General features: G+C 40.7%; 1 protein-coding gene across 8 annotated transcripts in view; it reads right to left on the bottom strand.

Annotated features, from left to right (window-relative positions):
* baz2ba (bromodomain adjacent to zinc finger domain, 2Ba) overlaps nt 1-16,289 on the bottom strand; it is a 64,909-nt gene that overhangs the window by 28,977 nt on the left and 19,643 nt on the right. For all 8 annotated transcript variants that reach the window (XM_020607587.1, XM_020607577.1, XM_020607631.1 and 5 more), the window contains one exon: nt 392-586. In XM_020607587.1, coding sequence (XP_020463243.1) covers nt 392-584 — 193 coding nt within the window. In that variant the 5' untranslated portion in view covers nt 585-586. The remainder of the gene's footprint in view (nt 1-391; nt 587-16,289) is intronic.

The raw sequence follows: 16,289 nt of genomic DNA, 5'->3' as shown, positions 1-16,289 counted from the left end.
TGGAGCCAGAGAGCTGAAGGTTGTCAGGAGACATGGTAAAGCATGTGTGTGTTTCTCACACAAAAGAGCCCCCTAATTGTTTGGGATTCATTAATGCAGCAGCTTTTCAATTGCAACCCAAGCTGTCAGGAAAAAATCCTTGTAGCTGGGAGAGAGGTGTATTCACACATGCTGCAAAATAACTGCATAATTAATACTGGAGGAAACTCATTTTTCATGGTACAGAAATTAGGAGGATTCTAAATGCTAGTGAGATTTGAAGGTGACCATATTTGGCATGTGTTTATCATTACATGGCAACTGTTTGCAATGTATGCTGGTATTTTATTTTTCTGTACATGTGGTTTTTGAGAGACAGGAGACTGACACATGGAGAAAAAGTGTTTCTTACCAGAGGTGCTGAGGGTAGATCCCAGTGCTGAGGGGCTCGGGGCCAGGCTGCTCTTAGAATGAGGAGCAGGGGATGATGAAGAGGAAGAAGAGGAGGAGGCGGAGGAGGAGGAGGAAGAAGAGGCCGCAGGGGAGGAGGTGCGAGCAGCAGACAGGGTGGGCGCAGGGGAGGCCAGCCGCTCTCCAGACTCCATATCTGTCAAACACAATCCAATCAGCAGGGTTACAATAGCAAAGCACATCCACCGGTACACACACAAACACACAATGCACACAAGCACACAAATGCATACTGCCACACCTACAGAACATACTCAAGCACATGCACAAACACATCTCCTGACACTTTTCCTTTCACATCTCACTTCACCCAAACAATATTTCTATTTAGCCATACTCACTCCTAGCCTCTACTGATTCTATATGAGGTAGTACGGAGGATGGTATCATTAATGACTGATACTGGACAACAAAGTTAAAGTTTTGCATTTTGTCACAAGAAAACAACCAATGCTGACAGTGTGTTCTGCAACAGGACAGTGACTTTTACAAAGAACTCCCTCTGCTGTGGCTGAAGAGGAAGTTGTATGAACAAAACAAACATTTTCACTTTTCTTTTTCATCCTCTCTCCCCCAGACACGCAGTGGCACACATGTGCAAACAAACAAACACACATGCACACCTATGTTTGACAACCAGGATCCCTTTACACCTCCTTGATGAAAAAGAATGTAATTTAAATTTAAGAGCTCTTTGAGACCTTTAAAGACAACACTGCTCCCTGAGTCCTTTCAGTTGGAAGTAGAACTAAATGGAAAGGCTTTTAGAAGATGGGTGCATTAACCAGCAAGGTGGCTGTCTATTATCAGTCTCACAGAATCAACATGCCAGCCATTATCAAAAAACCAACAACAAGAAACATTTGGCTATTCTGCAGCCAAATATTTTACTTACATTATTCAACTTTAATCCCCTTTTGCTTAGAACTGAGAACACAATGTGGCTGTGCCCACACAGCCGCTAACTCGTGTAGCCAAATAAATACAAAACAGTGTCAAAACACATGGATTTGAACACACACACTTGCACACACATGGACATGCGCTCACACATTTCAGCCTCCACTGCAGACACACACACACACACACCCACAGTCACCTCCCCTGTCTATCACATCAACCTGACTCTTCTTCCCTCTTCTCCTTTTCCATATCCCTCTGCCTGACACTAATCCAGGACTGAAAATCCCCTTCAAAAGCACAGTTTGCAGATTGTGTTTTACAGGCAGGCTTTGTTATTGTGTCATTACACATAAACAGTCTCTGCCTCCATCTCTCTTTCCTTCCCTCTCTCCTGCCACCCCTCCACCACCTTCCCTCCCTCTCTCCTCTGCAGTGGGAGCAGAGCCACTGATTAAATCTCTGAGACAAAAGCTGCTATCCTCTGAATATCAAGTATCAGCCTTTCGCCAAGAGCAACACTGACAAGAGAGAGGGAGAGCGAGAGAGAGAGCGAGAGGCGCGGATGACAAGAAAACCTGCTGCAGTCCGCGGGGAGGAGGCTGGTGTGCCATTGGACTTGGGTAGCCATGACTGCCATTGCTGCAGTGAAAAGATGGTGGTTGTGTAATTATGAGCAAGGTCAAAGGTCCTTTAAATGGCCTCTCATGCAGGGTGACAAGATGTGGGTTAAAGAGCCATATTATCAACCCAAGTGGCAAGTAAATGAACATTACATATTAGTTACAAGAATAAATTTCTGGCTGAGTGAAAATGAAGCCTTTTATAGCAGTATTACCCCAAAACTGTTACTTCTCTGCCACATCTTTTTTGCATGAATGGCTGTCACTCTCTGTGCTCTTTCACCTCAGCTGTCACCTTTTAAATGTCAGGTTAGTGTGAGAAAAAAAAAAAGCATTCTTTCAGAGGATTTTTTAAAAAGTGTTTTTTTTCCCATTGGTTGCTCCTGACTAAAAATATAAGTATCATTAGAGGAGTGATGAAAACGGAGAGGAGCTGTGGCCCTTCATAATTATCATAATGCACATGAAAACAAAAGGCTCGTGTCTCAGAGGACGAGCAAGCTTATGTGGTGTCAGCTGGTAAGTGAAGCGGATCATTCTCTACCTTTTCAGAGGGAAGGAAAATCAGAGAAAGAGGGGGAGAAGGAGAGAAAAGAGACAGAAAGATTGAGGGGGAAAGGGTAAGCAAGACAATACAGTGATTCTGTTGCGGAAAAAAGACTGAAGAAAGGAAAAGAGTAGAGGAGATGAAGGACAGGCTGTAAACCATTCCTGTCATTTCTCAATATCTGCACTTAATGCCTCGCCTTGTCAAAACGTGATGATGTGAACAGAATTGATTTCCCCCCTAACAAACAACAAAAAAGCAATCCCTCCTTTGCAGAGGTGTAAAGCAGAGCTACCCTCCCCCTCATCTCCTCTCATCTCTCACTGTCTCTCAAAGAGCCTCTTTCTGGGATGAGAGACAGAGAGAGAAAGGACAGCGGCAACTACAAACTGATCACTTAGTGCAATTAAATCTAATAACAATAATAAGATTGAGCTCAACAATGTACCACCAAATGCACAGCCACAACAATGATTGCAACAATAATGGAGCGCCAAGGTATTTAAGGATCCAATCCTGACTTAATTATGAAAAATTAAAATGGATTTAGCATCAGAATTAGCTTGATTTTATAGGTAATTAACAGCACACCACAGTGGCGGTATAAGGCGAGCGTTATAATCTCTGTGAACGGCTAAATCAATTTGACTTGAACAACACCAACCAATCAACAGGAAACAGTGCATCCAGAAACAGCAGGTTTCGCAGATGCAGGGAGAGAGAGAATTTATGCTAATAGCTGAACTATAATTTATGTGTTTCAGTGCCGAATTTACAGTCATGTCCACAAATACAACACAGCATTCAGCTGTCAGTGCATGCAACTAATAGTGGCTGGATGCAACGGCTCTTCAGGAAATAGTCTAGCTATAACCAGCTCTGTGGTTTTATGAGCGCATGTGGCCTTCATATAAGAGCCTTCAGGTGTCAGTATCATTTTAAAGGAGGGCAGATTTGTACAGAGGAAGAGGTGGTGCTTGGTGGTGGTGTAACCGCCTGTGCTGCTTGGTATGTGGCCTTACATCATGCATTTGTTGTACCCTGTGTCTGTGTTGCAAGTAGGTAGTGGTGCTTGGTTACGCACTACAGTTATAGCTGCTTTAGAAGACTGCCAATACATGCAGAAGTGTGTGTGTGTGTGTGTGTGTGTGTGTGTGTGCACCTGGCAATCCTGCCAGTGTGGGGACTGAAACCTGTTTACGCTCTCACATTGTGGAGACTCAGCCTTCCTCGTGGGGACCAGATGTTGGTCCATGTGAATCACTGAATTTTAGGGTTTGTTTTAAGGGAGAGCAGGGTTAGTGTTGGGGTTAAGCAAGTAGTGGTAGTTTAGGGTAAGACTCCTGAAGTTGTAAGTCATCATAAAGTCCCCATGAGGAATGAAAACAAACGTGTGTCACAGCCTCAAATGATTCAAACTACTGTGTCTCACTTCTGCCCCTTTCCTCCTCACCCCTTCAACACATACACAAAACACACACACACACACAAATGCACAGTAACAGATGGCTGATACTAACTGAGATAATCCGCCAACAGAGTCATCAGCATGGATCAGTGGTAATCAGACTGTGGACACAATGTCTCTTCTCCAGCCTTTAATGGAAGAAGAGCCTGGTGCAGGAGAAGGGAAATGCATTATTCCCTATGATGCCCTGACCCCATTCAAATGCACATGGCAGCTCCCAGCTCACTTTCTTTTTTCTCCTTACTGCAGCCGACAAAGACTGTATCATCACTGCTTCTACAACATTCACTCTTCTGGATCTCTTACTCCCCACTTTTTATTGTGATCTCCAACTGTGTCAAACACATACCTCTTTTCAGCTGCAGCTAATACAAGAAATGTCAAGGTATAGTAGCAAGTGTGTCAGGATGAAGGTAAAGAAGAGGATTGGAATGAGTAATCCACCATTAGCACTTCTTGTTTATTCAGCATATGGGAGCCTTTACTTTTTTTAACACCTAGGGGTGTTTTTTTTGTATTGCTCAAAACAAACATATTGACTTGGTTTTATGTTACAGTTTCCAGTAAATAATGAGGTTCTTTCTGAGAATTATTAACACTTGTCTGGTGTCCAGAAGCTCATCTGGTTACCAGGTGACAAACTGTTCAGCCGGTTCTCATGAATCACTCATAACTGAAAGACACTGTGCATGCGTGCACACACACACACACACACACGCGCGCGCGCATCACAGGTACTTTCTGTTACAGCTCAGTTTGTGAAAATGAGATCATTGACACTGAATCAACAAAATGCTTTTTATTTCTGACCTTGTATTGCTGTTGATCAGGCACACTGTGCTTCCCATCTCTGTTTGTGTCTGTATATGTCCAAGTGACTGTGTGTTTCTGTAGACATGACGTGTGCATATGGATGTGGATGTTTGTACTTTGCGTGCTTGTCGGCAATGAACGCTAACTGAGCAAGATCATCTTTCTTATAGCAGAGTGCACGCACAAGCTGTTTGACCCCTTGCCTCCTGCCTTCAACCCTCCCCTCCCTGCAGGCACACTGTTAGCAGGAAATGACATAACCAGGCATCTTGGCAAAAATTAAGAGACAACCTTTGACCAGAGTCAAACATCAACTCAGAGCATTTAAAGAGACAGAATGTACTGTGCAATATCACGCTGCAGAACTGGCTGCAGAATTTGAAACATCTTATTGGACCATTTTATGATCTATAAAACGTCCAGGATTAATTTACTGAAGCCCAAGGTGATCATCATATTGCTTATTTTGTCCAACTAACAGTCCTAAACCTAAAGTTGTGAATTTCATTATCACATGACAAACAAAAATCTGATGTTTGGTATTTTTAAATGCCCTTATCAATTTTACTGGGGTTGCTGCATTGTTGTAGCACTTCATGACACTTTGAAAAAAGCACAGTGACGTAGATTTTAAATTCATAAAATAAAATAAAAAAAAATCAATACTGAAACATCGAATCATGATAGGAAATATAATACTTGCATAACTGCACAAATGCTTCATAAACTGACTGTGGATTGAGCCAAGGCCTGAAAGGAGTACAAAGAGACAGAATGCCCCAGTGTGGCCTGTCTAGGTGACAACAGCTCAAGTGACTCAGACTCCTCCTTCGTCTCTGCTCCAGCCCAGTGACAGATGGCAGAGCAGGGCATGTAAGGGATGGGCACCATCTCTCACCCTGCCTCAGCTAGCCTTGGCAGTGGTGCTGGCCACAGGTCTTATTACAGTCACACCACTGCCCGCCTGCTTTCCTCCATGTAACACTGGAGCTTACCATGCTAGAGCTGCTTACTGCCTGCCAGAGAAAAAAGGTAATGATATGGTCCTGTGTGCAGCAAATGGCAAAGCATGGCACTCGCATTGAAGAGTTTCCAGTTTCCATATTCACAGGTCCCTGTCTTAAAACCCAAATCCATGTCAATGTAAGAGGCTTTATAAGACCAAATGGCTTGCCACACACATTCTGTATATTTTTAAAATGACAAGAAATCAGCTCCTGCCAAATGGCTTTATTTGCCTTTTCAAGCATACTGAAGATGCCAAAGGCTGGAATCAACACCCCTTCTCAACATCCATCTCTGCTGGGTTCCCAGTGACAATAATGTGATTTTGGGACATGGTGATGACTCGGTGGAGAGAAATAGGATAGGCTTGTCACTTGTGTTTGATGTCAAACTTATGTGTGATAGAATAGTGTTACTCAGTTCAACCAGACATAGCACTACTCCCATTTCCTAGCCATAAATAGAAGAGAATGCACCGGTAGTGAGTGTGTTTGTGTGAGTCTGAGTGCATGCGTTTGAGAAAGGGGGGTATGTACCACACAACACACCCATACACAACACTAAGTATCATAAAGTAAGCTCAGTAAGAAAATTCCCATCTCTTACGCTCATTCACACTGCATCCAGCCAAAGGTAATTATTCTCCCTATGGTAACCTAGCAGGGACTTCACATCAGAAAACTAGAAGTGTGCATCAGGCAATCATCCCTGATGAATCTGCCCTTCTCCCTCTGCTAACCACACACACTCATCTGCCAGTCTCACAGCTCATTACTGTTTTTCTGCAGACTGAACCAGATTTGCTTGCCACTGGATGCATGTGTCTACAAGAGTCCATAATGACTTAGGAGCAGTTTGGAGGCACCAAATAAAACCATGTCAATGCTTCAGAAAACAGCAAATACATTCACACAAATACACACACACACACACACTCTCACTCACTCATCGGGTGCACTGGAGGCAAGGTGAGTGGTAAGCCAATGCGTATTAAGGTTAATTACCATTTAGATTACAAACAGTAGATTTTTACATTTGCTCTAGTCCAATTTTCTCAACAAAGCTTGATGCAAAGAGCCAAACTAATGATTTACAAACAATTTACACTGAGGACTTAAAGCTTACATATTATATATAAAACTCATTTTACTAAACATGTCCCAGATTCAATAAACTAACTAAAATTCTTCAGTATTTAGCAAGACTTTGCAGACATCGGACCAATTCTGCAGCACTAAATCAACTGGAAACACATTTTTAATTATGTCTCGTTAATTCCAGTAACACTGTCCAGGTTAGCAGCACTGCAATACTACAATTACTTTAGTACAATTTACCATAAAATTGATGCAGAATAGACAAGCTACTGATGTGTTAAACAATAACTCAAATCACTTAAAGCAATTCAGACATTTTGTTCTGGACAGTCTTCTTTCGTGCAAGTCAATAGAAACCTGTGCCTTGTGCATTCTCTTAGTAAGTCTCAGTAAGTAAGTACAATACTAAAGTATTAAAGGGAATGTTCATGTCATTTAGGTCCACTACATTAAATTTTTTAGTGCTATTTATATGATTAAAAACTTGTTAATTGATGCTCTGATGATAATTTTTTGGAATAATGGCATGACATGATAACATGCATTTTAAGTAAGAAATAATTAAAACTGAACAGCAACATTGCAGTACTTTGTTATATTCTTCTTATAAGAATAAATATTTATACATAGTGTTTTATTTTGATCTCACATCAGGAATAAATGCAGTTATATCAAATTCTACCAAGTAAAATATCTAATATAAACCACTGATTCTCACTGTTGAGTGTGATTTCCTGTTGAAACCTAAATAAGATGTCCCTCACTCTGCCGAAATGTAAATATTTAAATAAATGCAGGATATACAAAAATACATGAAACTGAATAACAGGAAATGGCATCAGCTATCAGGGAATATCAAGGAAAGATGGAGAGAGAAGATGAGGGAACAGAGTGCAAGGGAGAGGGAGAGAGAGAGAGAAAGAGCTCGGTACTCTAAATATGCATAATGCAAATGACATGCATGTCAAATAGCAAAACAAACTGACAGTGACAGAACAATGGAATAGCCAGAGAGCAGCAAGTCTTGCATGAGCAATCATTAGAGCCCCTTCTGTCCATTTCCATGGGAAGAAACCATTCAGAGTCAGTTTTGTTGAACTGAAACTCCACTTGCTGGAGATAGCTGTTATCACTGTGCAAATGTGACAGAATTCAGACAAGTGGTGCTATGGCAGAAATAGCTTATTCATGACTACCAGTTAAGAGCCTGGTTTGATACTGTTCATGGAGCACATAATGTGTTGTTCAACCGAAAAGAGTAGGTAATGTATGTACAGGCACAGACTTTAAGTTTTACTGCTCCCCTCAGTCACACAAAGCCTAAGTAGCCATGTACTGTATCCGTCTTTACTGGCCAGACTGCCAGAACAAAAGGTATTCATGAAACGGTTACAGGTTTAACTTAGTTTGGAATGATTCAGTGGAATTCACCATTATAACCACTTGCCACCTTACAGAATACTGTGAAATAAAAAAAAAAGGTGGTAAACCACAGTACACATGCTTGTTTATACATTGTAAGAGAAAAATGGGCAAAAACTAATCTGCAACTATTTTGATAAAAAAAAAAGTATCTTTTAAGCAAAAAAGACAAGCATAACCTAGTTCTAGATGTGAGGATTTGCTGCGTTTCTTTGTCTTATGTGACAGTAAATGTAATGTCTTTAAATTTTAAGTTGCTGGATGGACAAAAAAAGTAATCTGAAGATGTCACTTTGAGCTTATACTGTAAGCATTTTCACCTTTTTCTGTACCAAGTGATTAATTAAGCTTGCCTTTTTTTTTTTGCAATACCTGTGGTCACAGTAAACCCTGAAATGTAATACCACACGAAGTTTAGATGTTTAGTCATACTTTCTGTACTAGACACATAACATAAGAACTTTCTAACAGCTGTCTGTTAAACAAAATGATAGCTCACACTTGATGTTTATTTCTTCAGCAACCCCCTTCTCACCCACCACCACCTATGCACCTTTGTCCCACTCATTCTTTCCTCTCACACTTGACTTTTTACCCTTTCCTTTTTGTTCAATGCTTTTGTTGAAATCAGCACTTTATAACACCTGCCCATAATAACTTTTTTTAAAGGATCCAGGTTTTCTTTTCAATACAGCCAAATTTTAAATGCCAAATGAAGGTAAATATGCATTTAGCATCTGGTAGTAAACAAAAAGCATGTTAGATGTTTACAGTGGCACACAATCCACAGTGCTGTGTGGATCAAATGAAAGTCTATTGACTAGTTTCCAAACAACAATCTGGCAACACGCGCTATGAATCCACCAGCATTAAACTGAGTATGTCAATCACTTGTATTCCTCTGTTCAAATGGGTGCTTTACTTAATGTTAAACATGTGAAAATGACTGGCTGGAAGAGAACAGTGTTGTATTGACAGAGAGGGAGGCAAAGCAGCGGGCAGTCAGCCACTCTGTTCTGCTTCACTGCAACATGGGAGGGAGGCCAGTGTGGACACACACACACACACACACACACACACAGATGTAAAAGCACACGTACATGCACATACACACAGGCAAGCACGCACTTGCACAAATGCACACACGCTGATAATCTCTCGTCCTCTCCCTCTGTCTCTCTCTCTCTCTCTCTCTCTCACACACACACACACAGTGCAGCAGGTGAGGTGCCAGCACATCACAGCGCTGCCATTTTTCAGTGTCTTGCTCAGGGAGAAGCGCTCTGACATTTTATGAAGCACTCTGCAGAAATCAGCAGCTTGTAATGGCGGCTGGACTGTCACTCCTTTCCACTCTTCACACTCCCTCTATCTCTTTTCCTCATACTGCTTTTAAGATATTATCTCCCTTGATTAGCATAATCTAATCAATTTTACAAAATTGCCTTTAAATTATGAAGCACAGTATCTTCTTCTCACTCTGTTTAAGCTTTAAATGTCTTTAGTATTTAAAAAAATGGCAAACTTAGGTGAGAAATAAACCACTGCTGAATGGGTAGAAAATGCCACTCATCATATCAGGTGATTGTTATTAGGTATAAATTGCAAAAACACTGAAAAAATGTGAATCATTGGGAATCATTTTTAGATGACAAGTTTTTCTAAAAGAATACTTTCTTAGCACTTTGACATTATGAATCAGCAATCTAATAAATCCATCTACTTTTATTTGAGGTGGCAAAACAATGCATTTAGATGTGATAATTTGAAAGAAGTTGTTTCCTCAATTCTTTATCTGACCCTTGGAATCATGTGACAAGTTTACTGCAAAGGCCTAATAATTAGAAAGGCAGCTATTAAATGTTCCCTCTGTATAAAATTATTTATATCCATCTATAACGGTGCTGAAGTCTCTGGCATGTTGTTGTGCCCGACGAGCTCTCTGTTGAGCAATGATTAACAGCTAGCGACTCTACAGACCACTGCTAGCACATTACTGTAACACAGTGTTTACATTAGCCAGCTCCTCAGTGAAGCCATTACTGCTAAGCTAACAGTTGTCTTTAGAAGCGGAGCAGCAAGTAGCCTATGGCTTAACAATTTACAGCAATGACACAACTACTACATGCTCTAAACTTTCCCCTAAAAGTTTTACTCAGGGCCCATACATTTTAGAGTATCTCAGAATAGCATGCCCACAGAGGAAAAAAGTGATTCAACTTGAAATATGTGGGAAGTGTCGAGGCCAAATCTCTCAGTCGGCTACGCTATAAACCTTAAACTAAGCCGATTTCATTAATGTGACATTAGCATTTGTAATGAGAAGGGGGGGGGGAGAACCCTTAGGACATCTTTGTACTGTTACAAAAACCACACATACTCATGCATGCCCACACAAACATGTTCACACATACACATGCAAACATAAACACACACACAAACACACAAGCCACGATCTCAGGCACTAATTTACATCCATATTACACAAGAATCAGAAAATGTAGCCAAGGCACAGGAGAGAGAAAATACTGTATTTGCGTAGGTTTTATAATAAAATATCACAGCTTAGTTTGTGCAAACTAACTGTGACAGTAAATCTGTTCAACCTTTATTGATGAGCTGAGCAGTTAATTCCACACAAATAAAGCCTGGCATTCACTCCCACTGCTTCAGACAGAAAGGAAAGGGAAGTCAAGAGCAAATTTTCCACAATCTCATTGCTTTTTTTTTCTAAACTTGACAATACACATTTATGGTGCTGCCTGATTCTGAGCTTATGTGATGTGTAACGACACTCCTTGTTTCTTCTCCTACAAAACCAGTGTGGCGTACTTCCTGGTTCCAGAAACCATGTGTCATAGATTAAGCCTCATCTGTTCTGTTTGTCCCTCTTTCAGACTCTACAGCAGTCCTGGAAATCATCTACATGTGGATTTGTTGTGCAAGTAATTGTAAGGTTTCCATTAAGTCAATATTCAGCTGCACGTTTCCAAATTGACCAAAGTAGCTACAGGGCCTGACCAATGGTCCTGTGATTAGTTTAACTGTTGTTTGTGTGAGTCAGTGAATTTAGGACCTGCTGGCCTGAAGATAAGGCTGAAAACTTAGATTTTAACTAACAGTGAGATAACACCCAATAACGACATATATTCACGAGTGTGCCACTTTTATGTTTCTGTGTGGGTAACTTTCATGAAGATACATCCATCCACAATGTATTCTGATGGCTTCCAGTACCATTTCATGTGCAACATTGTGATTACATGACAGAATATAAATATAATACAATATATATAACCTCTATTTAATCAAACAGTCTCACCAAGAACAAAATCTATTTTGAAGAGAGACTGAGGGACAGAACAGAAGTTATCTTTATACTATGTTAATGATGGTCCCATGTTTTTAAAGTATGGCAGTGTTTGAAAATCTTGAAGAAATAGTGAATGGCTGATGTTGGTGGGGACTATAAACATATATGGCTATAAGGTGAGCATTTGGGTATCTCGTCTTAGAATTCTATTTCTTATATGAAGACAGGTTTTCATATTTGAACACATTAAACATAGACTAGTGGAATGGAAAAACCATGGTGGTACTGTCACATGTTAGGCACAAGAGTATAGCTGCAATTATGACGACTCAGAAAAATGTGCAGAGCATAACAACCACATCACATGAGAGATGTGATTAGTTGAGGGTTATAATAATACCATGAATGATCTAAAGCCATTTAAACAAGAACCAGCAGCAAGAAGTCACTATATGAGTTTATTAATAACCAGCTCTTTAAATAACGATACAAGCTTGTACGTGTCCTGATACCACTTAATAACAAAAACATGCTAACTGACATATGTGACATGAAGCCTTTTAATGACGTTTTCTGCCCCCAACAATGAAAATAGTCTATAAACACAGGGAAAAAGCAAAACAACAAAACCAACATTACAGACATTTTTGGAGGCGGTGACATGCAACAAAGATCCCAGCCAGAATAAACCAGACACGCTGTGAATAATTGGTATGTATTATGGACCACAAAGGCTTCGGGACACCAAAAATGCTGCATATTTTTTCCTCCTAAGCTTGTAATTGTGCAAATAAAATCTGTTGCTGAAAGATCAATGTTTTCTGTTTTTATGACAGTGGAGAAAAATTCTTGCCGTTGTTATGTAACTTGTCAACATGCTCACAGCTGGCAGGCACACAAGTAGAGCAAAGCTACTTTCCCTTGTTTCCAAATGTAGGTAATAAATTAAAGTTAACAGCAATGATGAACTGGCTGCATTTAATCAGCTTAACTCTGAGATCAAATGATGCATGCACTTGTAAAAAATAAAATGAAATTAAGTAATACTGCAAAATAGGTATAGACATATGCTGAATTTGAGTATTTTGTGCTATACACACCACATATGCACACAGGCAGGGAACAGTAGAAAAATTTAAATGATAAATATGTTAGAATTTCAAGAGAAGCAAATAAAAATACTTCTTTCAGGCTACACAATGATGCTAGCCATGTATTTTCATATGTAAAGATCTTTAGCAACCAACTGTAAAATTTGAAGATTTAATAAGTGCTACAAATCTAGCTAGACATTTAACTGTACAGTACAAATAGAGGACCACTATGTCTCTGTAAAGAGCTTCTGACTAGGCTTCAAATGAGACCCAAGCCAAGGAAATCCTCAGTTTAGTCAGCTAAGCTTAAGACCAAAACTGTACGACATGATGATACTTTCACATGATTTTGCTTCCTTTATTTCTGTTCTATTATTGTGGCATCTGATTCCAAGGCAGTCCTGGAAAAAAGGTTCCAAAATATTCAAAGAGTGATATTTGCAAAGTGAAAATGCCATTGTCCAACCCTTATATTGTTATTTCTGTGCCCCTGCCTACCTTTTCATCATTGTCAAATGACAAAATCAGGGCAGGATACATCTGGCAACACATCCAGGATATTATATCCATTTAGCTTCTTACATAGTCCAGAAAAAGTTAAATGTCACCTAAGAATTTTACCTGAATGAGAAAAATTCTTTGCACTTCAGGGTGTGAAAAAAATGACACCTTTTCCTTAGGAACAGAATAAAAAAGCTAATAAACAAGTATCATAATGACATATAGCCTCACTCTACCATTTTACCAGTATCACCTTTCCGCTGCTCTATCCAGGACACATTTTCTACTCCCTGGGGGCAAATGTAGAAGACCCTTTTAAAAGTCCAGCTGTGCCTTTAAAAGAGTTTGTCACACCAGCAATGGGGTGCTTTGAAATGCTGTGCTCAATATCCACAAAATAGAGCTCCTTTTTTTCCTTTGACATGGGCCTATTTCCTGTGTCACCACACTTCCCCTGTGTGATTTCACATAAAAAGTCAAAATATTTGAGCCTCCATTGTTGACTGTGTCAAACCCAGCCTTAACATTACTGTACTGCAATCACACTCCCACAGGTGGATACACACAGGACTATAAACTCTGAGCCACACAGTTACCTGTGTTAGAGTGAGCTTGACTGATGTGTCACACTATCTTTTCATGTGAAACTAAAGCCATCCTAACACTTCCTTATAGTTGAACCAATCACAAAGCTTGATATCAGCCTGCTTTTGTAACTTGATATTATTTAAGGAAGAGCTAGGGAGGGAAAAGAATAATAACTATGGCTCTGTGTGAATGTATGCCTGTGCTCAGTGTGTGTGTGTGTGTGTGTGTGTGTGTGTGTGTGTGTGTGTGTCACGACGAGTAGATTCATGAAACCAAAGCTGCCTGGGCCTGTTGTTGATAGCCACGTCTCACCCACTCATGATCCCAGAGGGAGTCAGGACCAAGACCACTGCTCAGGGTCTGTCTGTTCACACATGAAACACAGGCTTGGATTACACAGGGCTCAAATATATGACTCATCCCAAGGAGGGGGAGGAGGAAGGCCCTCTCTGTTGTTTTGCAGACACGCAAACACACACACACACACACTGCCCGCAATAATAGCTACATCACAGGCTTAGAGAGAGGACCCTGTGGTTCCACACACCTGCCAAAGACAGATGTTAAGAATAAATCAGAGAGAAGCTCTGAGTGAAGAGAAACTCCACACTGCTGTAACTTCACTAACTCACTACACAGTACACTAACTGAAGAGCAAACAGCTGCACATGACAACGCACACACACACACACACACACACACACAGACACACACGTGATGAAAGTAACAATAGCACGCATGCACCTGACATGCATACAGAAAGAGGCTACATCATGGTGGGAGAGAGAGTACTTTCCAGTTTCTGTCTCACAGGCTCCACTTGTATTTTTGTGTTTTCAACTCTGTTCTGTTGCTGTGTAACCAGCTCCCATCCTCTGTGAGCTGAGGGTGTTTAAGTGCAATTGTTCTGGAAGAAGATGAAATTCTCCAACGACAGACAAACAAGTCACAACAAGACTGAAAGCGGTGTGGGCGGTTTGGAGAGGAAGCTCTTTTTTCTGCTGCTGACTAGGTGAATTTTATGATTTCTTCATGTAAATATAGCACCGTTGGGTTACGAAGAATCAACACACTGACAGAGCCTGCTCTTTAAGTAGATGAGTTGCACAATGATACACTTCAAACAGCTATTTTAGGAGACTGTGACCTCTAAAAGCATAATTCAGACACCATCAGAACACAAACCTACATCCTGTCAGTCAGTGTGGCAGACTTCCTGGTTCCAGAAGCCATGTGTCATAAAAATAGAAAACTTGTGCATCTACACAAGTGTGTAGCTTTTGACTAAGCTGGCAGCCATGACTGTGGACATCTTTTGTCACTTGTGTTTTTTTTTAGCCTTTGTCGTCTAACAGACTGGGAGAGGCAAAGTAGTCTGTGCAAGCAGTGTGTGTCTGTGTGTGTTTGTATGGCAGGCATGTGTGGCATGCGTGTGTGATAAACAGGCACCCTTCACGCTTTCTGGCCCAGAAACAGGATAAAAAAAAAAGTGAGTTAACCAGCAGCACACTGACATTATCTGTTTTTTGCTGTCTTGGAATGCCAGCCTGCTGTGAAACTCCGAATATGTGATGTCCTGTCATACCACATAATGTGTAATGGGTGTAAATGTGTGTGTGCCAAGGAAAGAAGGAGTAAGTGTGAGTGCTTTGCTTTGTCTTTCTGCATTAAAGGGACAAGACCAAGCGTGAAAGTCTGAGTCTTAATACTTAATAAATCTTCAAATAGGACAGATCATGAGGCTCACAAGGGCTATACAATTATGTTGGTGTCTATATCCAACAAATGAAACGCATAGCAACAAGCAAATCACTTTACAAACAAAAACCTGATGAATGCATTAACAGAGTGTCAGTGGATTTATTTGTTTTTTTGATCCAGGAGAGTTTATTCCCATCCGTGCTAACAATCGCTGAGCAAAATAAAGCCCAACTCTGGCCCTTGGGATGCCAGTGAATCCAACATCCATGACTCGAGGGGTCAGGCAACCCAATCTAGGCTGAGCACTAGGGGTTAAGGGGATGAAACCAAGTGTGAAATGTGAGAAGACAAGCCAACATGGTTTCTCAGGCAACAAACAGAAAGGCGGCAAACATATCTCTGTGACTGCAAGGAACGTGAGGTATGCTAGGAAGAAAGACTGTCACATCATCCGTGATTCATATGAGAGCAAGATGGAAAAAGAACCGAGTGGCTTTTGAACTGGCTGAGTTTAGACATGTTAATCAGTAATAGCCTGTTGTACTTCAGACAGGAGGAGTGTGTGTGCATTGGTTTTGTGTTTGTGTGTCTCTGGCAAGTCCAATGCCACTTGGACTCGAGCTAGTTGAAGCAAGAGAAAGCTCCAGACCAAGAGATAATCCATCTGGACTGTTTCCTTACAAAACATATGGAAAAATGCAGAAGCTTTTTTCCTTTTCCGCCCACAACAGCTATTAATATCTCACACAGAACATTTGAACATGTCC

Source organism: Monopterus albus, unplaced genomic scaffold (genome assembly GCF_001952655.1).
Source record: "Monopterus albus unplaced genomic scaffold, M_albus_1.0 scaffold4.1, whole genome shotgun sequence".
NCBI lineage: Eukaryota > Metazoa > Chordata > Actinopteri > Synbranchiformes > Synbranchidae > Monopterus > Monopterus albus.
Note: the sequence above shows the minus strand (reverse complement) of the source record. Positions and strands in the feature narration are given on the sequence as shown.